This window comes from Mesocricetus auratus, unplaced genomic scaffold (genome assembly GCF_017639785.1).
Source record: "Mesocricetus auratus isolate SY011 unplaced genomic scaffold, BCM_Maur_2.0 Super-Scaffold_100691, whole genome shotgun sequence".
Classification (NCBI taxonomy): domain Eukaryota; kingdom Metazoa; phylum Chordata; class Mammalia; order Rodentia; family Cricetidae; genus Mesocricetus; species Mesocricetus auratus.
Window position 1 is genome coordinate 44,457,278 of NW_024429267.1, and position 26,392 is coordinate 44,483,669.

Sequence of the window (26,392 nt, forward strand, 5' to 3'; positions counted from 1 at the left end):
AGAGACAAATTTGTAGCCTTAAATTAGTTTATTTAAAATGAAAGAAGAGTAAAAATGACTGAAGAGCTCAATGTTGGAGCTCCGGAAGGAACACTGAGAAAGAGACATTTTTTTGGCTTAGCCTTTGAGGAACAGTAGAGTAAGCTAGAATGTTGGGGAAGAGCAAGATCAATAGAGGCTGCTTGTCCAGGCCCTGAGAGCCAAGCCCCAGAACACATCAGCATAGGAAGGAAGGCCTGGTCTGTGTGGTCACAGTCTGAAAGAGAAATACGTCATTATGTGATTTTGGCATGATACAATCTGATGGGAATACAGGCTGCACCGAGTGCCCCAGGCCGGTCACTTGGGCTCTGGGCAGACTAGCAGAAGCCTCTGATGAGCGCTGTTCTTTCTAGGAATGCAGAGGCTCCTGGTTGCAGGAGCCTTGTTGCTCTTAGTAAACAGGCACTGCTGGGGAGGAGTGTGGGCCTCACAGAGCCTTCTGGATGCTTGCTTATCCCTGAGTCTCCTGAGAGACTTGGTCTCCTGGGAAAGCGCCAGAACGTTAGCACCTGCCCTCTGGCCCTAATCCCCCCTGTAAGCTGGGTGCATTCTCGGAGTCTGCTGTTATTGCTGCTGACATCTTGTTCCCAGCGTGGCATCTGGTGGCTGAGTGATGACAAGCAATGAGAGTGAGCCACAAGTGTGTGTGCTCCCTTTGTTGCTGGCCCTTCTTGGAGCTCTTCCCATGAGCTCTGGGTGGGCAAAGGGCCTGTCTGCTTTTGCAACTCCATGCACTGGTTTCCTTCCCTTTTTTTTCTTCCTCTTTGTCTTCCCCTCAAAATGAAAAGCATTTTGATGTCTTATTTTTTATTATAGCATTGCCATACATTCATTAAAATGTTCCAAGTATGAAAATGGTCAAGATTGCCAAGAACCAAGAAGCTGTTCTTTGAAAGTGTATCCCCTTCCTCCACCAGCCTTGTAACCCCTTGCCAACTACCCACTGGAAGGGATGTCCCCATTCCACTCTCTGCAAATGCAGCCAGTGTCACTCAAAATGGAGTCACATAGTCCAGTATGCCTCACACCTGGTATCTGACCCTTACCATTCATGGATGTGAGTGGGCATTGTTCCCTATCAGTAAAAGTGGGTCCACTTCATCTTGGTTAATGGTAGGTTAGAATTCCTGGGGCTGCTGGGGCACGGTAGGCCTAAGCCTGTGAATCCACGTGTGTGGAGAAGGGAGGTGACAGGCAGGCTTATGCTTTGTACTATGTCGCTTGGGCTTTGTCTCCCCAGCTTGGAATGGTAAGGCATATGCTGTTCTCTAGGGATCAGGCAGGTTAGTATAGGTTCAGGGCTCTGAGCCAGTGCTAGCCACGTGGAATTATTTCTGTCTCTCTGTCTCATCACCCCCATTGTGAGTACCTCTGAGAGGAGGCACTAGAAGTGGGTTCTGGAAGCAAGAGCAGGTGTACCCTTCTGTCTCAGGTGCCTGAGCAGGGAAGTATGCTCACTGCCTGTCGCCTGGAGAGAAGCTGTTTGTAGTGTGAGGTCTCTTTCCAGCACTGAGTGCAGACTGCTTTGCTGTGTTCCCCTTGTCTCTAGAGCCTGGGCTCTGATGCTGAAAGTCCCTCCTGTGAGCAGTTCTTGTTACACTCTGGTGCGCTAGAAGAACTGCAATGACCTTTGTGACAGATCTAAGAGAGAGCTTTGATCTGGTTCTGCCTGCAGAATGCCAGGCACTGGCCATGGGAAACGTTCAGCTGGAAGGGAGAGGGCTGCATCTGTGGCTGTGACCAGGTCCTTGCTTGGCATATCTTTCTGGATTGGATTCCAGGCATATGGGGAGGAATGTTCTTTCTCTACTGGGAGATCATGATCCCCTCCCAACCAGGGTGTGCTTGTTGGAGAGTGCTGCATAGCATGTACTTGAAATTCCCCTTTACATGGTCACGCTGACCTTTTGTACCTAGAAAGGCAGAGAAGCACATTGCACTCTGCAAGGCCCAAACTTAAGGAAAATGACATGCACCCTGCAGACACCCTGCTGCCATTTGCTCCACTCCCCAGATACCTTCACTAATTCCCTCCTCAGCCTCCTTCCTGTTGTTCAGACCTCTGGTTTTGCCTCGTTTGTTTGAGCCATTGGCTTCTCCTTGGGGCTCCCGCTTCTCTGGGCTACAGTAGGGTGCTATGGGACCTGCAACAGCTCTTGAATGCTGATCTCAGCTGTGCATCTCTGACCTCTTGCTTCTCGTTATGGAAGCAGTGAAAATGATGCCTGTCCGGCCAGACTGCCAGTATGAATGTCCTGTTCTCTCCTCTCTGCCCAGCTTTGATCCCACAGCTCAACCTTTATCTGTTGAGATGTTTGGAAGAAGAGCTCCAGCAGTGATTCATGTATCTGACCACATGCAGGCGTCTGAGGACTGGGTGCTCAGACCTTTGTCCCACTGCTGCTGTCATTCAGGAGCTGCATTTAGACTTGGAGTAACCTTTTTGGAGGGGGTTTAGGATGTGTGTTGAGATAGGGTCTTGTGCAAGCCAGGCTGGCCTGGAATTCCTGATTTCCGGGCCTCCATCTCCCAAGTACTGGGATCACTGGTGTGCTTCCATGTCCAGCTGACCTTTGGTGTTTATTCTGTTTGTTCTGCTAGGGACCTGCAACCACCGTTGCCTTTTCGAGAACTGGGGAGTACTTTGCTTCTGGAGGCTCTGATGAGCAGGTAAGAAAAGAACGGCCTAAGGAGTCTGAGCTGATCCTGCTCAGAAACCCTCAGGAGGCTGGGGGCCATTCGGAGATGAGCCTTAAAGGTCTTCAGTGACTGCAGTCATGGTGAAGACACTGTGATGGAGCTTGGGGGGTGAGGGGAGGAGTGTGCTCGGTCCAAGGCAAGTCTCCTTCAGGGATGACCTGCAAAAGCGTCTCAGACTAGAGTGGGGTGGAAAGAGTTTGAACTAATTATCGTGGTGAAAAGTTGAAGATAAGATTTTCAGGTTTTTTTTTCTCCTGATTACATAAAGAGTGACGATTTACAGGGTACTTACTGCAGATCTGGTAATATTATCAGTGTGGCAAGAGTTTCATAGCTCATTTAGTTCTCCTGAGTCCTGTTTTATTCTTATAGATGAGGAAATAGTCCCAGCAGGTGGCAGAGACGGGGACAAGCCCTGAGCCCGCATGGCTGTTCGGCCATGGTTCTTCCCTGGGAGCCTCTGCTCCATTCTCTGCTGCCTTTTGCTTCCCAGCCCCCTGCATGTCCAAAGGGTCAGCGTTTTCTGTATCCTTGGCTGCAGAGAGGAAGCCCTGTCCCACCTCGTCACCTTTGCACTGAGACCTCACCCTGCCTGCCTTGTGCGTCTTTGCCCAGACTGCTAAATGCCAAGGGCTTATCTGGGGTGGGGGTGCTCTGACCTTAGGAGCTGGCTCAGAGCCTGGCTCAGGAGAGGTGTGGAGCACCGAGGACTGTACCTGTCAGCAGTTTCCCAAAGTATCCACACAGTCCTCTTTTTGTGGAGGAAAGAGCAGTGGAGTGCACACAGTAGATCTGGTGGACTGATGAGAACGTCCATCTGCTGCTCAGCCTAGACAAATCCTGTTGGCCTTCCATGAGTCTCAGCCACAGTGAAATGTACCATTCCCAGTAAAGCAGGGACTAGCTAAAGGTTCTGTGTCTATAGCTGGATAACAGCCAGCATGTATCTTCCCACCCCTGCACTGGGTCCTAGCTAGCAGCCAAAGAGGATTAAGGTAAAGGAGAGTCTTGAGCCTACAGTGAGCATGAAAACGGCAACTGTGTGGCAGGTGCACATGCTAAATGTGCAGTAGATGTGCCTGTTTACTGTGCAGAGGATGTACATGTTAACTGTGCAGTAGATGTGCCTGTTTACTGTGCAGAGGATGTACATGTTAGCTGTGCAGAGGATGTGCATGTTAACTGTGCAGTAGATGTGCATGTTAACTGTGCAGAGGATGTACATGTTAACTGTGCAGTAGATGTGCCTGTTTACTGTGCAGAGGATGTGCCTGTTAACTGTGCAGTAGATGTGCCTGTTTACTGTGCAGAGGATGTGTATGTTAACTGTGCAGAGGATGTGCCTGTTTACTGTGCAGAGGATGTGTATGTTAACTGTGCAGTAGATGTGCCTGTTTACTGTGCAGAGGATGTGTATGTTAACTGTGCAGAGGATGTGCCTGTTAACTGTGCAGAGGATGTGTATGTTAACTGTGCAGAGGATGTGCCTGTTAACTGTGCAGAGGATGTGCCTGTTAACTGTGCAGAGGATGTACATGTTAACTGTGCAGAGGATGTACATGTTAACTGTGCAGAGGATGTACATGTTAGCTGTGCAGAGGATGTACATGTTAACTGTGCAGAGGATGTGCATGTTAACTGTGCAGAGGATGTACATGTTAACTGTACAGAGGATGTGCCTGTTAACTGTGCAGAGGATGTACATGTTAACTGTGCAGAGGATGTACATGTTAACTGTGCAGAGGATGTACATGTTAACTGTGCAGAGGATGTGCCTGTTAACTGTGCAGTAGATGTACATGTTAACTGTGTAGTAGATATACATGTTAACTGTGCAGAGGATGTGCATGTTAGCTGTGCAGAGGATGTACATGTTAACTGTGCAGAGGATGTACATGTTAACTGTGCAGAGGATGTGCATGTTAACTGTGCAGAGGATGTACATGTTAACTGTGCAGAGGATGTACATGTTAACTGTGCAGAGGATGTACATGTTAACTGTGCAGAGGATGTACATGTTAACTGTGCAGAGGATGTGCCTGTTAACTGTGCAGAGGATGTACATGTTAACTGTGCAGAGGATGTGCATGTTAACTGTGCAGAGGATGTGCATGTTAGCTGTGCAGTAGATGTGCCTGTTAACTGTGCAGTAGATGTACATGTTAACTGTGCAGTAGATGTGCCTGTTAACTGTGCAGTAGATGTACATGTTAACTGTGCAGTAGATGTGCCTGTTAACTGTGCAGTAGATGTACATGTTAACTGTGTAGTAGATGTGCCTGTTAACTGTGCAGAGGATGTACATGTTAACTGTGCAGAGGATGTGCATGTTAACTGTGCAGAGGATGTGCATGTTAGCTGTGCAGTAGATGTGCCTGTTAACTGTGCAGTAGATGTACATGTTAACTGTGCAGTAGATGTGCCTGTTAACTGTGCAGTAGATGTACATGTTAACTGTGTAGTAGATGTACATGTTAGCTGTGCAGAGGATGTGTATGTTAACTGTGCAGTAGATGTACATGTTAACTGTGCAGAGGATGTACATGTTAACTGTGTAGTAGATGTGCATGTTAACTGTGCAGAGGATGTACATGTTAACTGTGCAGAGGATGTGCATGTTAACTGTGTAGTAGATGTACATGTTAACTGTGCAGTAGATGTACATGTTAACTGTGCAGAGGATGTACATGTTAACTGTGTAGTAGATGTGCATGTTAACTGTGCAGAGGATGTACATGTTAACTGTGCAGTAGATGTACATGTTAACTGTGTAGTAGATGTACATGTTAGCTGTGCAGAGGATGTACATGTTAACTGTGCAGAGGATGTACATGTTAACTGTGCAGTAGATGTGCCTGTTAACTGTGCAGTAGATGCACATGTTAACTGTGTAGTAGATGTACATGTTAGCTGTGCAGAGGATGTGTATGTTAACTGTGCAGTAGATGTACATGTTAACTGTGCAGAGGATGTACATGTTAACTGTGTAGTAGATGTACATGTTAACTGTGCAGTAGATGTGCCTGTTAACTGTGCAGTAGATGTACATGTTAGCTGTGCAGAGGATGTGCATGTTAACTGTGCAGAGGATGTGCCTGTTAACTGTGCAGTGGATGTACATGTTAACTGTGTAGTAGATGTACATGTTAGCTGTGCAGAGGATGTGTATGTTAACTGTGCAGTAGATGTACATGTTAACTGTGCAGAGGATGTACATGTTAACTGTGTAGTAGATGTACATGTTAACTGTGCAGTAGATGTGCCTGTTAACTGTGCAGTAGATGTACATGTTAGCTGTGCAGAGGATGTGCATGTTAACTGTGCAGTAGATGTGCATGTTAACTGTGCAGAGGATGTACATGTTAACTGTGCAGAGGATGTACATGTTAACTGTGCAGTAGATGTGCCTGTTAACTGTGCAGTAGATGTACATGTTAACTGTGTAGTAGATGTACATGTTAACTGTGCAGAGGATGTGCATGTTAACTGTGCAGAGGATGTACATGTTAACTGTGCAGTAGATGTACATGTTAACTGTGTAGTAGATGTACATGTTAACTGTGCAGTAGATGTACATGTTAACTGTGCAGAGGATGTACATGTTAACTGTGCAGAGGATGTACATGTTCACTGTGCAGTAGATGTGCCTGTTAACTGTGCAGAGGATGTACATGTTAACTGTGCAGAGGATGTACATGTTAACTGTGCAGAGGATGTACATGTTAACTGTGCAGAGGATGTACATGTTAACTGTGCAGAGGATGTGCATGTTAACTGTGCAGAGGATGTACATGTTAACTGTGCAGAGGATGTGCATGTTAACTGTGCAGAGGATGTACATGTTAACTGTACAGAGGATGTGCCTGTTAACTGTGCAGAGGATGTACATATTAACTGTGCAGAGGATGTACATGTTAACTGTGCAGAGGATGTACATGTTAACTGTGCAGAGGATGTGCCTGTTAACTGTGCAGTAGATGTACATGTTAACTGTGCAGAGGATGTGCATGTTAACTGTGCAGAGGATGTGCATGTTAACTGTGCAGAGGATGTACATGTTAACTGTGCAGAGGATGTACATGTTAACTGTGCAGAGGATGTACATGTTAACTGTGCAGAGGATGTACATGTTAACTGTGCAGAGGATGTGCCTGTTAACTGTGCAGAGGATGTGCCTGTTAACTGTGCAGAGGATGTACATGTTAACTGTGCAGAGGATGTGCATGTTAACTGTGCAGAGGATGTACATGTTAACTGTGCAGAGGATGTACATGTTAACTGTGCAGAGGATGTACATGTTAACTGTGCAGAGGATGTGCCTGTTAACTGTGCAGAGGATGTACATGTTAACTGTGCAGAGGATGTGCATGTTAACTGTGCAGAGGATGTACATGTTAACTGTGCAGTAGATGTGCCTGTTAACTGTGCAGAGGATGTACATGTTAACTGTGCAGAGGATGTACATGTTAACTGTGCAGTAGATGTACATGTTAACTGTGTAGTAGATGTGCCTGTTAACTGTGCAGAGGATGTACATGTTAACTGTGCAGAGGATGTGCATGTTAACTGTGCAGAGGATGTGCATGTTAGCTGTGCAGTAGATGTGCCTGTTAACTGTGCAGTAGATGTACATGTTAACTGTGCAGTAGATGTGCCTGTTAACTGTGCAGTAGATGTACATGTTAACTGTGTAGTAGATGTACATGTTAGCTGTGCAGAGGATGTGTATGTTAACTGTGCAGTAGATGTACATGTTAACTGTGCAGTAGATGTGCCTGTTAACTGTGCAGTAGATGTACATGTTAACTGTGTAGTAGATGTACATGTTAGCTGTGCAGAGGATGTGTATGTTAACTGTGCAGTAGATGTGCATGTTAACTGTGCAGAGGATGTACATGTTAACTGTGCAGAGGATGTGCATGTTAACTGTGTAGTAGATGTACATGTTAACTGTGCAGTAGATGTACATGTTAACTGTGCAGAGGATGTACATGTTAACTGTGTAGTAGATGTGCATGTTAACTGTGCAGAGGATGTACATGTTAACTGTGCAGTAGATGTACATGTTAACTGTGTAGTAGATGTACATGTTAGCTGTGCAGAGGATGTACATGTTAACTGTGCAGAGGATGTACATGTTAACTGTGCAGTAGATGTGCCTGTTAACTGTGCAGTAGATGCACATGTTAACTGTGTAGTAGATGTACATGTTAGCTGTGCAGAGGATGTGTATGTTAACTGTGCAGTAGATGTACATGTTAACTGTGCAGAGGATGTACATGTTAACTGTGTAGTAGATGTACATGTTAACTGTGCAGTAGATGTGCCTGTTAACTGTGCAGTAGATGTACATGTTAGCTGTGCAGAGGATGTGCATGTTAACTGTGCAGAGGATGTGCCTGTTAACTGTGCAGTGGATGTACATGTTAACTGTGTAGTAGATGTACATGTTAGCTGTGCAGAGGATGTGTATGTTAACTGTGCAGTAGATGTACATGTTAACTGTGCAGAGGATGTACATGTTAACTGTGTAGTAGATGTACATGTTAACTGTGCAGTAGATGTGCCTGTTAACTGTGCAGTAGATGTACATGTTAGCTGTGCAGAGGATGTGCATGTTAACTGTGCAGTAGATGTGCATGTTAACTGTGCAGAGGATGTACATGTTAACTGTGCAGAGGATGTACATGTTAACTGTGCAGTAGATGTGCCTGTTAACTGTGCAGTAGATGTACATGTTAACTGTGTAGTAGATGTACATGTTAACTGTGCAGAGGATGTGCATGTTAACTGTGCAGAGGATGTACATGTTAACTGTGCAGTAGATGTACATGTTAACTGTGTAGTAGATGTACATGTTAACTGTGCAGTAGATGTACATGTTAACTGTGCAGAGGATGTACATGTTAACTGTGCAGAGGATGTACATGTTCACTGTGCAGTAGATGTGCCTGTTAACTGTGCAGAGGATGTACATGTTAACTGTGCAGAGGATGTACATGTTAACTGTGCAGAGGATGTACATGTTAACTGTGCAGAGGATGTACATGTTAACTGTGCAGAGGATGTGCATGTTAACTGTGCAGAGGATGTACATGTTAACTGTGCAGAGGATGTACATGTTAACTGTGCAGAGGATGTACATGTTAACTGTGCAGAGGATGTACATGTTAACTGTGCAGAGGATGTGCCTGTTAACTGTGCAGAGGATGTACATGTTAACTGTGCAGAGGATGTGCCTGTTAACTGTGCAGAGGATGTACATGTTAACTGTGCAGAGGATGTACATGTTAACTGTGCAGAGGATGTGCCTGTTAACTGTGCAGAGGATGTACATGTTAACTGTGCAGAGGATGTACATGTTAACTGTGCAGAGGATGTGCATGTTAACTGTGCAGAGGATGTACATGTTAACTGTGCAGAGGATGTACATGTTAACTGTGCAGAGGATGTACATGTTAACTGTGCAGAGGATGTACATGTTAACTGTGCAGAGGATGTGCCTGTTAACTGTGCAGAGGATGTGCCTGTTAACTGTGCAGAGGATGTACATGTTAACTGTGCAGAGGATGTGCATGTTAACTGTGCAGAGGATGTACATGTTAACTGTGCAGAGGATGTACATGTTAACTGTGCAGAGGATGTACATGTTAACTGTGCAGAGGATGTACATGTTAACTGTGCAGAGGATGTGCCTGTTAACTGTGCAGAGGATGTACATGTTAACTGTGCAGAGGATGTGCATGTTAACTGTGCAGAGGATGTGCATGTTAGCTGTGCAGTAGATGTGCCTGTTAACTGTGCAGTAGATGTACATGTTAACTGTGCAGTAGATGTGCCTGTTAACTGTGCAGTAGATGTACATGTTAACTGTGCAGTAGATGTGCCTGTTAACTGTGCAGTAGATGTACATGTTAACTGTGTAGTAGATGTACATGTTAACTGTGCAGTAGATGTACATGTTAACTGTGCAGAGGATGTACATGTTAACTGTGCAGAGGATGTACATGTTAACTGTGCAGTAGATGCACATGTTAACTGTGCAGAGGATGTACATGTTAACTGTGCAGAGGATGTACATGTTAACTGTGCAGAGGATGTACATGTTAACTGTGCAGAGGATGTACATGTTAACTGTGCAGTAGATGTACATGTTAACTGTGCAGAGGATGTACATGTTAACTGTGTAGTAGATGTACATGTTAACTGTGTAGTGGATGTACATGTTAGCTGTGCAGAGGATGTGCATGTTAACTGTGCAGAGGATGTGCATGTTAACTGTGTAGTAGATGTACATGTTAACTGTGCAGAGGATGTGCATGTTAACTGTGCAGAGGATGTACATGTTAACTGTGTAGTAGATGTGCATGTTAACTGTGCAGAGGATGGGCATGTTAACTGTGCAGTAGATGTGCATGTTAACTATGCAGAGGATGTACATTTTAACTGTGCAGAGGATGTACATGTTAACTGTGTAGTAGATGTGCATGTTAACTGTGCAGAGGATGTGCATGTTAAATAGCCATGCTAAAATGAAGTCACGGAGCACAGGAAGCAACCTGGGGGAAACTCCCACCTGCCATGGCCATCCTCAGTGAGGCTGCAGCTCTCGGACTTCTTACATCTCATGTTTTTCTGAGGTGTTTGGTGTTATCTCTGCTTCATGCTGGCCACTGCTGCAAGGAATGTTAGGTCTCCATGTTTATACAAGGACCTTGCATGTGGAGTGTGCATATGCCAACATTCTATTTGCAAAGTGATAAATGAGATGCCCATGTGTCCCATCCCTCTGGGAGCTATAAACAGTGGAACTGCTCAGGGAGTGGTGAGGAGCCTTCATAAGAACTGCTGTGTCCCTTTGGGGATGGTGTCTAGAGCATGTCAAGTCTTCATCTTGGGTCATACAGTGGTGGGTTTTTTTTATTTTGGTTTGATTTAGTTGTTTTGTGGCCTCACTGGCTTCCATTGACTGTTGGTCATGTTGTATGATTCCTCCTGTGATGGCCAGGCCAGCCATCCTGAAAGTAACTCTAGAAGCAGCCAGTCTTCTGTGGCTTCTAGCCATCAGTAGGCAGTGTTCTTGTTCCTGAGGTTTTGTGGAAGTGCCTTCAGGCATTATCCCATTTAGGAGTGTGGTTGTTTATTTGAAATTTTAAAAAAAGTTTATTATGTATATAGTGTTCTTTCTGCATGTACGCCATAAGAGGGCACCAGACCTCATTATAGATGGTTGTGAGCTACCATGTGGTTGCTAGGACTTGAACTCAGGACCTGTGGAAAAGCAGCCAGTGCTCCTAACCTCTGAGCCATCTCTCCAGCTCCTTATGTGAAATTTTTTAACATTTATTTTTGTATCTTTAACTTTTTTGGTTTTTCGAGACAGGGTTTCTCTGTGTAACAACAGCTCTGGCTGTCCTGGAACTCTCTTTGTAGACCAGGCTGGCCTCGAACTCACAGAGAACACCTTCCTCTGCCTTCCAAGTGCTGGGATTAAAAGTGTGTGCTATCATTTCTTGGCTAACTTTTTTTTGTTGTTGTTGTTTTTAATGTGTGTGGGGTTTTTTTTTTTTTTTTTGCCTGCAGGTAGGTCTGTGCACTACGTTCATGCAGTGCCTATGAAGGCCAGAAGAGGGCGTCAGATCCCTTGGTACTGGGATTACAGAGGTTGTTAGTAACTGTGCTGGGACTCAGACCTGGGTCCTTTGGAAGAACAGCCAGTGCTTTTAACCACCAAAGCTCCTCCCCACCTCTTTCATCTATCTATTGGCTGGGTCTCACTCTGTAGTTGTGGGTGGTCTATGTAGACCTATGTTGAACTCACAGAGATTTGCCTGCCTTTATCTCCAGTGTTTGTACTACCACACCTGGCTAAGAGTATGTTTTTCATTGTTAAACCTATTAGGCTTAGGATAATGAGTGTGTTAGCATCCATTCCCTGGTGCCAATGGCTGGGTTACACTGTGTCCTATGAGCCTCCCGGCAGATCTGTGAGGTTGGAGCTGGGATCTTCTCAAAGAAGGGTACACTGGGTGTAGGCTGAATCCCTCACCTAGGCATCACAGTAGCCCAGTGGTCCTCAGCCTTCCTGACACTGCTACTCTTTAAAACAGCTCTTCACGTTGTGGTGACCCCGAGCTGTAATTTTGCTACTATTATGAATCATATGATATGCAGGATATCTGATATGCGACCCCTGTGAAAGACCCCCAAAGAGGTCTTGACTCACAGGTTGAAACAGGATATTAACCCGGTGGTGTGGCCTGGAGTTTATGTTCACTATTTCCCACAGTGTCATGAGCAAGGCCACCACCCTCAAGAGCTTCCTCTTCAGAGAGACAGATGATAAATGAGGACAGGGAACAAATGGATTACATAGTGATTCTGACGTTGAGACATTTGTGACTCTCAGGTTGAGAGACAAGCAGGTGCTCACCCTAGTTGTGATACATGGCTACATGATGACCTCTGTCCTGCTGCCACACACAGGCTTGTCCCCAAAGCTCACTCCCCAGGGATGTGGGTCCCAGGGTTGAGGTATGAGTTGGGGACCACAGTGGCTCAGAACTTTGGGGTTGGTTTATGGCCCATTTTCTCTCCTCATCCTCTGTGCCTGTTGGTCTTGGCAGGTGATGGTTTGGAAGAGTAACTTTGATACTGTTGACTATGGAGACGTGAAGGTGCAGAGGCCTCCACCCCTGGCCAGCTCTGCTGGAAATCTGGTAAGTGGCCAGCAGTCAGGGCTTGAGCCATGTGACTTTGGGATGGTCACAGTGCACAGCACTGGGCTCGGAGATGAGGAGGCCTGGAGACTTCTCTGTTACAAGAAAGGAACCCTGGGAAGGTCAGATAACACACTAGTGCCTTGACTCCAGTCTCAAATGAACAGAGACGAAGACGCCGCAGAGCGGCTGTGGTGTTCAGGACCCTGGCCCTTTTGGTGGCGACTGTTGTCAGGTGTGCATGCCGCTGCTACAGTGAGGCCAAGGATCTGTCCTGTGTCAGGACCCATGCGTGGTTCCTAGAGGGCTCAGAACACGAAGCCTCTGCTGGGACTAGTGGGAAAGACCCTGGTTTGGTTACTGTCACTTCTTCTTTTTTTTTTTTTTAAACCATGGAGAGGAAGTTCCTCAACCACAAACCATTTTTAGTACCTTTGTTGGTAAAAGGGCATTCAGTGTTCCTGAGCAAAAATAACTAATTTTGTAGAATAAATATTTGGGAGAAAGATGATAGCTGATAGCGGCTCATTAAGTAGACCCGCTTTGGTTGAGATAAGTCAAGACTGTAATCCCAGTTTACGCTTCTATGGTGACAGACTGTTTAAATCTTTCTTCCCTGGACCTAAGCAGCACCATGGCCTCCCAAACAGGAGGAAACTGGCCTGAACAACAGGAAGCGGCTTGCCCAAACCCCCCAAGTCAAGGCTGGAACTGAGACTAGAACCAGGAAGCCTCCTCGGTCTGTCCCGGGCTTACTGTGGCTGCACAGCTGGATCTCTTATACCATGTGTGCCCATGCCCGGTCTGTGCTAGAGCTGCTTCAGAGTAGGCCACACGGAGACTCTCCCCGTCGACTCACTGTGGCTGGGAGCTTTGCTTTCTCCTGAGTGCTTGCTGATGAGCCCTGAGCTGCTATGGGCTAGTTAGAATTCTCTGGGTTGCACTGATGTTCTCCTTGCTTCTGATTTTTCCTTTCCTTCCCTTCCTTTCCCTTTCCCTTTCCCTTTCCCTTTCCCTCCCTGCCTCCCTCCCTCCCCCCCTCTCTCTCTCTCTCTCTCTCTCTCTCTCTCTCTCTCTCTCTCTCTCTCTCTCTCTCTCTCCCCCCCTCTCCCCCTCTCTCTTTCGGATTTCTCTGTGTAGCCCTGACTGTGCTAGAACACACTCTGTAGACCAGGCTGCCCTCGAACTCACAGAGATCCACCTGCCTCTGTCTCCCTGAGTGCTGGGTTTAAAGGTGTGTGCCACCACTGCCCAGCTTGCTGATTTGCTTTTTTACCAGAAGGATCCTGTGTGGGTCTTGCTTGCCCTCTGTCCTATGACTCCCTGGCTATTGGGCACTCACAGCGAGATCAGCACTGCCAAGACCTTTGTAACCTTTGTATGTGCTCATTGCTTGCAGAGTAGGAAGTGGTTCCTGTTCTAGTCCTCGAGCGAGACTTTCGGATGTAACCATGCTGTTTGTCTTCTCCAGGCAAGCCTAAATAACTATGCTGGGACTGCCATTGGCAGGAACTGCTTGGCAGCTCTTTCCTATCTTAGGAGGGTCCTGCTATCTACTTTTTGGGAATGGTTAGTATCTACTAGGTGGAAGAAAAGGCCACATTTTAAAAAATTATTATTAAAAAGAATTTCATGCAAGTATTAAGCGTATTTCCCCCACCCCCTGCTCTCCCTTCCTAGTTCTTCCCCTCCTGGTGGTCTTTTGTTCCCTACAGCTTCATCTCTACTTCCACGTCATACATATGTATACAATTCTGTGAGCCTTAAAATCTAGGAACCACAAATGAGAGAAAACGGATGTGTTTGCTTTCTGAGACTGGCTCGATTCAGTTAATACGGCATCGCTGGTTGTGTGCACTTGCCTGTCAACAACAGACTTCATTCTTCTTGCATTTTAGCTGTTGTGAGTAGTGTTACAAGTGTCTCTGTGGTATGCTGACTCAGTTCCTCCAGTAGATACCCAGCAGTGGTATAGCCAGGCCATACAGTAGACCTACTGTTAGTTGTCTGAGATGCTTCCCTTCTGAGTCACAGTGGTTACTAGTTACATTTCCACCAACAGGGCACGGTGGTCCGTTTCGTCTGCAGCCTTGCCAGCATTTGTTGTTTCTATTTTTTTTAATAATTGACTTATTCTTATTTTATGTACATTGATATTTTACCAGCATGTATGTCTGTGTGAGGGTGTTAGGTATTGATAAGAGTTACACACGGTTCTGAGCTGCCCTGTGGATGCTGGGAATTGAACCCAGGTCCTCTGGAAAAGCAGTGCTCTTAACTGTTGAGCCATCTCTCCAGGCCCTGTTGTTTGTTTTTTAATGGCTGCTATTCTGACTGGGCTGGAATCTTAATGTTGATTAGATGGCTAGTGAGGTGGTCTGGTTTTTTTTTTTTTCTTACAGCTATTAGAAAAATAGTTTGAACAAGCTGCCTGTTATCCCGTAGCCCCACTTAGAATAGAGGATATATCACCTTTTCCCAGAGCTTCAGGACCTGAGAATCTAGGGTGTAATCATGTGGGTAGAGGAAGCCAGCAGGACCGGATGGGGCATTGGCAGGTAAAGGGCTCAGCGGGACTCAAGGCAACCAGTTGTCCCCGAAGAACTTTGAGACCCATGTTGGGGCTATTGTTACAGTCTGCCTTACATGGCCTCAAACAGGGCACGGGATATGGCTCTGAACCTTGCTGGGTAGCCCTGGTCAAAGCACCTCATCTCCTCAAGCCTCCATTTCCTCAGTGGGTTCAGAGTACCTATAGTCTGGTTATGAAGACGCCTGAAGTGATACAGTAATCTGAGAACCATTCTTTGTCGAGATAAGAACTGCTTGTTCTTTGTCCTAAGTTCCTTCTAGAGCCTTGAGAGGATAGGTAGACCTTCTAGACACCCACCTGCCCACCATACCCACTCCTAATGCTGCCTGAGAAGCTTCTCTGAAAGGGAAGAGGAAGAAGGCTAGGATAGTAGTATGCCTGTTTGGTTTATTCTTTTTTATGGGATATATATGTATGTATGTATGTGTGTGTGTGTGTATACATATATATGTATATCTCCCACAAAATATACATATTTAAATTAATTTAAATATTAAATATACATAATATGATATAAATATGTAATATATAAATATATATTAAAATTGACCATTTTAACCATGTCTCAATGTTTGTCTCAGTAAACCATCAACATCCAAATAACTTCCACAGTTATTTCAGCCTCCTAGGTTGGAGACAGCTAGTTTTTGCAGAAAGTGAGGCTAGGCTTTCTCCTGAGGTAGGAAGGGTTGCTGGCTAGTGTGTTCTTACCCTTCTTTCTAGAGCCTCTCCCAGCACCCAGATCCCCTGGCTGGCCAGAGTGCTGAGCAACTCTGGGGAACCCAGCAGCATCTCCGTGTCCTGAGAACTGGGTCTGACGAGCTCCCACGTTCCATTTCTGCCTGCATCCTATCCTTCCAGTAACTCTGGGTTACTCAACCTCAGTACCTGAGTGTTTATTGTCCTGTTACCCATGAGATCTTTAGTGGCATCCCTGGCCTTTACCCAATGGGTACTGGTAGCATCCTGCTCCCTGGTTTTGATGACCAGAAATGTCTTCAGATATTGTCGGGTGTCCCCAGTTGAGAATCACTGCAGAACCTCCTTCTTCAGGAGGAGCCCAGAAAGAACGTGGTGGAAGGAGTGAGGTAGGGGTGTGGAGAGGGAATTCAGGGAGGCTGCTCTAGGAGCCTGTGCAAGGACGCCCAGACCAGAGTCCTCAGATAGTTTCTGGTAGTCTATTTTGTAAGAATGCTGTTTGGCCTGTCAAATTTCAGGGTCTTAGAGATGTTGATAAACAATAAGAAAAGACTCTTCACTTTTAGCAACTTGATTTTCTTCAAATTGGAGCATGTTTCTTGCCTTTCCTGTCCAAAGGCTACATGGATTGGTGATATCTGCTGAGAGCTTTAGTGACTGTGCAGGATGGGTTGACTTCTCAAAGAGCCCATGAGCACGGCAGCCAAGGCCCAACTGTGCTATGTATCTGATGCCTTTTGCCCCTCATCTCTGTCTCCACATCATCGTAGGCACTGAAACAGGTGGACGCTCCTAGGCATTTGGGTTTTCAGGGAGTTCATGGGGCCAAGTATGGTGTGCAGCTTCTGACCATGTGCTTTCTTCATTGTGTCCATTGGGAGCCCGAGGGGCAGACCTTGCTGGGACCCTTTGCTGCTCCCCCACCAGCAGAGAACAGCAAGGACAGCCCTGTGAGCCTGTGGGGGTCCCTTCACACTTGAGCCCCACCGCCTGTGACCCCTTCTCCGACTGTGATTTTTTTTTCAGCTTTCAGATCTTGGCATGAAGGCTGTCCTTAAGCTTACTCCAAGCAGAGCTCTGTTCACTGCAAAGCTATTTTCAACCTCTGGTTGAAATTCACAGCTTATTTTTAGGCACATTTCATGTTGAAAAGCAAAAGCCATTTCCCAGCCATTCAGAAAGAGAATAATGGGTGCCATTTTCCTTCTGTTCTTGGCTGAGTTGTCCAAAGGAGGGATTTCAGGGCTTGTGGCTGGAACACTTTCTCTGATTGGAAAGTTGCACACGAAGGATTCTAGGTCATGCTGTGGGCTGAAAGTGGGCGGGAATCTCCGTGCTTTCTCCTGAAAGAAGGTGGGAAGGGCTGCTTTGGGGCAGATGAGTGCCTCCTAGAGGGTGTGACTGGGTACCGCGAAGGGCTTCTCTGTAGCAGATGCCTGTGCTCGTGTTTCAGGGGTCTAATGTTTAGCCCTGTCTCCTGCTGCAGCCATGGCCTTCTGCCCTCTGCTCTTACCCTCCTGCTCTCTGTCACTTAGGTAGAAGGACCATGGTGTCTTGGCTGATTGTGGAGTAGCATCTTGCCCATCCCAAATCTCAGCTTTTCCAGGACAGATTTCTACCCCAGCTGCAGAAGTACTTTTAAATTCTTTTTTTTTTTTTTTGTATAGGTCTCACTATGTAGACCAGGCTGACTTTGAACCCAGATCTGCCTGCCTCTGCCTGCATGCTGGGATTAAAGATATGTGCCACCATGCCCAGCTTATTAAGCTACTTCTAAGTAACAAAGGTGCATTATTTGCATCTACCGTTATTTGTGCCACAGTCAGAGGCCCATTATGCAATTGAGAAGGTTGTGCTTGTTGGGTAGGGGAGAAAGAACACAAAGTTCTATGTAATTCAATGAAACTGAGAGAAAAACAACAACAACAACAAAAAAGCCCACTTCCTGAGTTCTCAGGGTTGGCTGCTCCAGTTTAGACATTAACCTTGATCTCTGGGGTTGAGGGCTTTTCTCTGCTCAGCTCTGAAGGAGAAAAGCTCACCTGTGGTTAAGAGCTTGGCTTCTGGCTTCCAACCAACCCGTGATTGAATCCTGTCCCTGCCTTGTTTGCGCTGTGACCCCAGCTAGTGGCCGGATCTCTGAGGTATTGGTTCCTCTTCTGTCAACCTAGGAGTCCCTGGGTCCTCCTCCTTCCATGAGATTTCACAGATGGCATGCCAAGCAGCACTTGGCCCTGTTCCTGGCACATGGCGAGTGCTCACCAAGCTGTAGCTATTTCAAGAATGTTCATTTTCCCTCTTCTGTCTTCTGAGAGCCAGTCAGAAATGATCAAGTGTTCACACCGTTTGGGGTGAAGGGCATTGGACAGGGGTGTGGGTGCATTGCTGACTGGGAAGAGTTTTTGGTGCTGGCTCCTCCCGACAGGTGGTCCTTGTGAGGATCAGGGAGGGTTTTAGACCTGTGCAAGCATGTGTTGTATTTTTAAATGGCAGATCTCAAGTCTTCTGAGCTTTCAGATAAGAAAATAAACCTCAAAGGTGGGTGGACACACACACACACACCTCCTACCACTCTCAACACTCCTTAAGACAAGATGCCCGAGAATCTCAAGACATCAGTGCTAGAACCTTCCTGGAGAAGAGGTCGGCTCACCCAAGAATACCTGCCCTTAGCCCGAGGCCTCCTTAAGGGCTGCCTCCTCTGCCTTGTGCCCCAGGTTCTGACGGCAAAGCTCTTATCACCTGCTATGCCTGTGTTTTGTTTTGGGTGCTGCCATGGGTTCTGATTTAGGGTGCTTAGGGAATCTGATTCCTGCCCTGTAAGTACTCGTCCTGTGCTGAGGATCTGGGGGGTCCTAAATGCTTGTGCTGGTTTCTGAAGACCTAGTTTTTCCTTACAGGAACCTCACCTAAGAAGGCAAAGAAGAGACCCATTTCCCCCTGCCTCAAGGATCTTGTCTTGGTGCCTTTCCACTGTTGTAACAAAATACTGTAGACTAGATAGCTTCTAAACGATAGGAGTTCGCGTCTCACTCCTCACAGTTCTGGAGGCCGGGTGATGCAAGCTAGGCACTGACAGTCACTAGTGAGGATCCAGTGGGGAGGAAGTGGTGCCTTTCTTCTGTGTCTTCCTGTAGTAGACAGCACAGGCTAAAACCCTTTGTAAGGGCACTGATCCTAATCATGGCAGCTCCGTCCTCATGACCTAGTTACCCCCCACCCCCACCCCAAAGGCTCAGTTCCAAATACGCTAGGGATTATGATTCTATCATATAAATTAAAGGGGACACACATATTCAGGCTACTAGCAATTTGATTTCCAGACTTGGGTCTGTTTCCCAGAATACAGATTTCTGTTTTGGCATTTGCATTTAGTAGTGAAAAAAAAGGATTCAAGCTGATGACAATGGCACACGTCTGTAATCCCAGTCCTTGGAAGGTGATAGGAAGAAGATCAGGAGTTCACGGTCATTCTTGAATATGTAAGAGATTGGAGGCCTTCCTGAGCTACAGAAGAGCCTGCCCCCCAAAAACAAAACCACAAAACCACAAAATAAAACAGGAGAAATTCAAATTCAAAGGCATGCTTAGCAGGAGGGCCATTGAGGGTATTTGAAGCAGAATGAACCCTGGATTTATGTGTTTTAAAAAGGAACTTTTCCCTTTTCTACTTGACCCCATTTCTGTGTTTTTTCCCCCCCAAGACTATTAAAGGGAATTCTTGCTGCCAGTGAATCAAATGCCCAGCAGTTGCATAGGTTGGGAAAGAAGCTGCCCCTGCCTCGGGATACAGGACATCTCTGGCAGCTGTTCTGTATCTCTTCATACGCTGTGTGTTGTGCACCTGCTTGATGACTAGCTTTGTCCATAGTGTCCCTCATCTCTGTGGATGAAAGCTTGGTGGGAAGCAGGGAGGCAGACCCTCTCCTGAAGCGCCCCCATTCCTCCCTTCTTGATTGGCTCTTGGGAAGCTTTGCGGATCTCAGAGGGCGTTGAGGGGTGATTTGGGGACAGTCGGGATGTTGCAACTTACCTGGTTGTACATCTCTGTGTGTAATTCATTCATGTTCTCTGCATGCAGAGGAGGAACCTAGACTCAGAGGTCATGTGACATGCTGGTGACTAGTTCTAGACCCAGTCAAGTGTCCCCCTTAGGTGCAGCAAAACCAAGAGACCTTAGAATGAAAAAGCAAAAGGGGTCTCCCCATTTCTCCTTCCGCATCCTCAGACCAAGGACAAATACCCAGGCTCAGTGTGTGAGTGAATGCACCTCACATGTAGAGCCATGGCCTTGCTGTCTTAAGGGGCCTCTGGAGTCTGCATGCCTACCGCATTTGATCAGCTGTGATCCTCTGTGCCTCGACTGCTGTTTATTTCCCCTGTGCAGACATGCGGTGCTGTAGGTCTGGGCACAGTGCAGGGGATGTCAGGTAATCTGGCTACTCAGATGCCTTCCTGGCATAACGATGGGACTCTTACAAGGATAGACTGTGTTTGCATAAAGTGACATTTGCTGACATTCCTAAACCATGTTAGCTAGACTTCCTTGACAGTGTTGGGATCGAGACAGGCTTGTGAGACAGTCCCACCATGTAATCCTGGCTGGTGGCCTGGAGGCAAGGCTAGCCTCAAACTCACAGAGATTTGCTTACCTCTCTCTGCTTCCTGGGATTAACAGTGTGCATGCACCACCATGCCCAGTCAAGATAGTTCTTTTAACATTTGACATTTATTGTCCTGAGCTCCTCCAACTCAAGTGTGCATTATAGCCCATTCAGGGATGTTAAAACTTATTGCTGGCTAGGCCATTCCCAGGGTGTCTGATTTGGTACTTATACTTCTAATTCATTTCCAGGAGATACTAATGCTGCTAGTGTAGGGACCCACTCTGAAAACCATGGTCTATTGGAAGACAGTCTATCCAGCAGTGTCTGGCATCATAGACAAGAGTCTTTTTCATCCTAGACATTTCTGTGGCTGGTAGAAGCTACAGCTTAGGAGAGGCTCTTGAATCAACATCCCTCTCATCCCACTCTAGTGGAAAGGGGTTTTAGGGAAGTGATATCAGTCTGGTTAGAATCATCGGGATTGTTCAGAGAGTTTCCAGTGCTGTCCCTTGAGTCCTTTGTACCTATGGGCACCCATCAGTCTGCTTAGAACTAATCAAGCAGACATGCAGTTTTAGTACCAGCAACAACTGTCAGTAGAAAAGATGCTGCCCTGCCTTAGGCCTCTGCCAGGTGTTTCCCTCTTGCCTCCTGCCTCCTGGTTGCCATAAGATGCTCTGCCTCTAATCCAGACTTGTTAAATCTCCATTCCCAGGCCACTGCTTTCTGCACTGTTCTCAGTGTCTCCTTCTGTGCTGTCTCTGTCTCTTACCTCCCACACTATAGATATGGGCACATAGACCAGCTCCCATCCTGCAGAGAGCCTGCTGACTCTTGAATCCGTACAAAGCCCAGAGGCCTCAGGTTCAATCCTACATGTCTCAGGACTTACCCAGCACATAAATCCAACCATAATACCTCTGTCTGAGTTCTGCTAAGTCCTTTGGGAGATGTTCCAGCTCACTGTGGGCTCAGGGCTGTTGGTAGCCCCACTTTTGCATGTGAGGAGATGGTTCCAAGTCAGAGACAACAAGGGGGTGGCCTAACCGTTGAGCTTCACTAGAAGGTACACACAGCGCTTGAACACCTGTCGTCTCAACCACTGATGTGTTACTGCTATTTTGCTAATGATGATGACAAGCCACCTACAGCCCTGTCAGACCACACTTGCAAGTCACCTCTCTATGTAAGTGCCAGCAGAGGCCGCAGAACAATCCAGCCAGCTTTGTGGTACAAAGTGGAGAGCATGAGAACTGGGCTTTCAGGCATGGGAGGCTCCTTTGGTTCTAGTCTATCTTTTAAAACCCAGAAAGCTGAGAGTGGGAGAGACAAGCCCAGATGCTTGAGTCTAGCTCTGCTCTCCAGGGACACTGGCACCTGTTCCCAGCAGAGTCGCCCTCGGCCATTTGAGGCCTTTCCTCTTTTGTGTAGCCTTCCCCAGGTGTTCTGGAGGGAGGATGGAAATAATTTCTTTTTCTCCTCCTCTTCTTCATTTTGTTTTGTTTTTTTGGAACAGGGTCTCTCTACAACAGCCTTACTGTCCTAAAACTATGTAGACTAGGTTGGCCTTGAACTCACAGAGATCCATCTGCTTCTGCCTCTGTCTCCTGAGTACAGGATTAAAGGCATGTGCCACCAAACCTGGCCCTTTTTTTTTTTTTAATTTTTAAATAGGTGTGTGTGTGTGTGTGTGTGTGTGTGTGTGTGTGTGTGTGTGCTGTAGTACAAGTGTGGAAGTCAGAGACAACTTTCGGGAGTTTTCTCCTACTATGTGGGTCTTGAACTCAGGTCATCAAATTTTGTAGCAAGCACCTTTACTCATTCACTGAGCCATGTCACCAGCCCTAGAAATTCTTCCTACTACACCTGCCCAGAGCAGTCCCCTTCCCAAACATCAGTTATTCACAGCCCTAGGATTGGGCTTTGCCGTCCCCACAACAGCCACCATGTGCCTGAAAAGGGGTTCTCGGGAAATCAGAGACATGGGGGACACATGCTTGGGATCATGGAGCAGTGTGGCTGAGTGTGTGAGCCTACTGGCTGTCTTTGGCCCTTTCCTTGAGCTGTTTTTTCATGGTCTCACACTAAATGAAGAAAGTAACTTTCTGGCTTCATTTGTCCCTTTGGCAGCAGGTGGTGTGGGGTGATTTGGGCAGCCAACGAGCCACAAAGGGGAGTAGAAGCTGCATGTGTGGACTAGAGTTCCAGAATTTCTTTTCATTTGAAATGGAAAAACACTTTTTGAGTTTTCTATTTTCCAGATTGGGTAGCAGTGTTGACCATGTGGTGTAAGGGTGTTGGATAATACTTATGTTTATGTTCTTATTGGTTACCATGGCAAAAAAAAAAAAAACAGGCTAGATGGTTTCCATGGAGATTATCTTCCAGTTAGTTTCTGTGACGATCTGGACACTGCTGTGGGCTCAGTGATACTGTCGCTGCCATCACAGACTTTCTCCATGGAGTGCCAAAGGCTCATGCAGACATTCAAGGGCTTAGGCAAAGCCATCTGCCTCCCATGCTTGCAGACCCCAGGGCCCCAAAGGTGGTGGTGACCCTGTGGCTATGCTTCCACTGGGGTTCTCCAGCCTGGCATCAGCCCACAGCACTGGTTATCAAAACAAACAGAAGCCTTTTGTGTGACAGAGTAGATCAGCTTAGCACTGGAGTGGAGCCGTTAGCAGCTTGTCAGCCCCATGAGCCCCTCACCCGCTCTCTCCAGGCGCCAGCCGTACATCTTCCCCACACTTCGGAGAAGCCCTCAGAGCGTTTCTTTAACTCCAGATATAACATTCTACTCTAAATAAGGATTTTCCTTGATTATTTAACTGTAAAGCTCTTGTCAAATTCAACAAAATTAGTGATTTCTTCCTAACAATACCTAGACATGTTCACATTTAAATTCCCATGTTGTGTCAAGAATGTCATTTTGTGGGGCTGGGAATGTGGCTTAGTTTGCCCAGCATGCCGAAAGTACTGGGTTTGATTCCCAGCACCAAGTAAAAACAAGTGCGGTGCTGTTTCTCTGAGGAGGCAGCTCTCTCTCTCTCTCTCTCTCTCTCTCTCTCTCTCTCCCTCTCCCCCTCCCCTCCCCCCTCCCCCTCTCCCTCTCCCTCTCTCTCTCTCTCTCCCTCTCTCCCTCTCTCCCTCTCTCCCTCTGTCTCTCTTTCTCTCTCTCTCTCTCCCCTTCTCTCCCTCTCTTCCCTTCCCCACCCTCTTCCCTTCCCCTAATAAAACTTCCTTTCCATGTTTAAAAAACACACACACAAAAACAAAGCAGGCGTGGTGAAATATGACTGTAATGCTAACCCTTGGGAGCAGAAGCAGAAGGATCACAAGTTCAAGGTCATCTTTGGCTACATGGCAATTTCAAGGCCAGTCTGTGTTATATGAATGAGACCCTATCTCAAGGAAAAGAAAAGAATATTGTTTTGTTCTCTTTGCTCAAGTAAGACTATAAAAAACATTGACACCCTTGTGTTTCATCCTATTTTCTGAATACTGCTCTTCCACCTGCCTGTAGTTCAGGTCGGAGTCTTTGGTCTGCACCTGGAGTCAGACCAGGAGAACTCCTGAACCCACTGTCCTCAGTGGGACCCATCTCTTCCTGGAGCTATGATGGGCAGGCAGGCAGGCAAGCTACTGCCCATGACCTGGGACAGGCATCAAATAAGATGTACTGGCCCTCTTTGAAGTCTGCAGGAGGAGAGGTGAAAGAGGAATGATGTAACTATAGTTCATTCTGCTGTCTGCAACTTCATTTTCCTCAAAAACTCTAGAGAGGACCCTGTAGGATATGGCCTCCTATAGAAGTATGGGGCACTGGCAAAGGACTCTGGCTAATCTGAGGCCAGCTGCCTCTGCTAATTAGATAGTCAGGCCTGGGTGTCTGTCTTGACAGGCCTTGTTCATGTACTATTATGCTGTGCAAAATATGAATTAACTGAGCTTGGGAGTGATGCCTGCGGTATGGTCCATGGCTCTGACACTCTCCATTGAACTGAGTGCAAGGAAAACTTAAAATAGCCAGCCTTTGTTCCCGGAGTTTTAAAATTCTGCTCCAGTAGTTACAATGATCTGTCTTCAAGTGGATCTATAAATAAACTGCTACTGTTCCTCTTTGTCACCAAAAGCTTCCAAGTCTTTCAGAGACATCTCTCTGCCTCTCTTCTTCATTAGCTGTCTTCATCTGTGGGGTAGCTGCAGCCCTCAGAAAGCTGGGCTGACACGTGGAGTTTGTAAAGACAGCAGCGTGTGCCCTCTTTAAAATTCAGTTCCCCTCAAATTAACTACACAGGAGAAATAGTAGCTCTGCATTGGAGAAACTTGGAGAGAGGGCAGTCCCCACTGATCTAGGTCAGCACCCTCAGCATTAAGTCCTGTCTGCCCAGACCCTGCGTGCCAAAATGTGTAACCTGAATCTAGTCACGTGAAACACCAGGCAAACCCAAACCGAGAGTCACTTGAGAAAATAACTGACCAATGTTTCTTCAAAAGCATCAGTCATGAAAAACAAAGGAGGATTGAGGAAAACAACCAATATTGCTAGTTACACACACACACACACACACACACACACACACACACACACACACACACAAATCCTGGATAATATTCTGTCTAAATTAGCAATCCAAGGACATTAGCTGAAGAAACTGGTGAAACTCACGTAAGGCTATTCACTTTGGTTAGGGGCATTTCCCAGTGTTGACCTCCTGATCCAGACACTGTTCATTGCTTTTGTAAGATGGTAACACTGGAGGTGGGGGAGGGAGGTGATGGAAATTCTCTGTATTGTTTTTTGTAACTTTTCTATAAGTCTAAAATTAGTTCAAAGCTATTTAAACATAAAAAAGCAACTACAGTCAAAACTGAGACCTTATTAGAATTCTTGATCTCCTCCCTGCCCTCCAGGTACTTGCTATATAGAGGGCAGATATTTCTAGATAGCCCTGAGAGACTCTGCATAGTTGTCCTGAGCCTTAAGTTAAGACATGTTTGTGGAATTGATTGGAGACCCCTATGTGGTTTTTTTTTTTCCTGTCAAATCTGTAAGTTTTATTTTAGAAGCACTCTTAATTACATATCAATCCCCCCATCCCCTCACCCTTCCATCCTCCCTTGCTCCCCACCAATCCCCCCCCCCCCCATGTGTTCTTATAGGGAGCAATCTTTCCCAGGAGTGAGTGATTAGCTACATTGTTTCTTAAAAAAAAAAAAAGTCCATGTGTCTGACCACTCACCTTTATTCTGATTTGTCTTCCCTAAATATGTAATGTTAGCTTATTTTAAGACTTTTTTATTTTGTTTGGGTTATTTTTCTTTGTTTTTGTTTGTTTGTTTGTTTTGAGACAGGGTCTCTCTAAGTAGCTATGGCTGGCCTGAAACCCCTATGTAGATCAGGCTGGCCTTGAATTCATAGAGATCCACTTGTCTCTGCATCCCAAGTACTGGGATTAAAGGGGAGCTCCTCCACTGTGCCTGGCAAACATTTGTGTTTCTTGTTTCTTGTTAGTGTGTGTGGTCTGCCAGCACTTGTTTGTGGAGGTCAGCAGACATCTTGTGGGGTCAGTTCTTTCCGTCCACCATGTGTATCCCCGGGATCCAACTCAGGGCTTTGCGCTTGGTGGCAAACTGAGCCATGCAAGAATATTCCAGAGGTGTGTCTCACATTAAGTCCTAGGCCGACTGTATCCAGAAAAGTGGACTTCCCTGGGATGGCCCTACCTCCTCTAAGGCTCTTATGGACCAGGTTAAAGTAACTAGACCTCACTGTCTGCCCACTTCTCTCTGTGTGATCCTGACACCCACCTTAACTGTCTGCCACCAATGTGTGGCTCTGGCTGTGCTATGACAGTGATGACCTGAAAAACTTCAGCACCAAAAGGCCAGCTGTTGTTTCTTGTTCCAGGAACAAAGGCCATGGACCTCCTCTAGGAATGTTCTGGTTACATGGTGGGCATTGCTTTCTCAAGGTCTCCGTTAGTTTAAACTGCCTACTCTTCTCAGTTCTGCAGTCAAATGCTCTACCC

At 46.4% G+C, this 26,392-nt stretch overlaps 1 protein-coding gene across 3 annotated transcripts in view; it reads left to right on the forward strand.

Moving 5' to 3' along the window:
- The window catches only part of Poc1a (POC1 centriolar protein A), a 77,290-nt gene that overhangs the window by 22,845 nt on the left and 28,053 nt on the right, over positions 1-26,392 (forward strand). For all 3 annotated transcript variants that reach the window (XM_013116939.3, XM_005074853.4, XM_040739880.1), the window contains exons 8-9: positions 2,644-2,712; positions 12,369-12,461. In XM_013116939.3, coding sequence (XP_012972393.1) covers positions 2,644-2,712; positions 12,369-12,461 — 162 coding nt within the window. The remainder of the gene's footprint in view (positions 1-2,643; positions 2,713-12,368; positions 12,462-26,392) is intronic.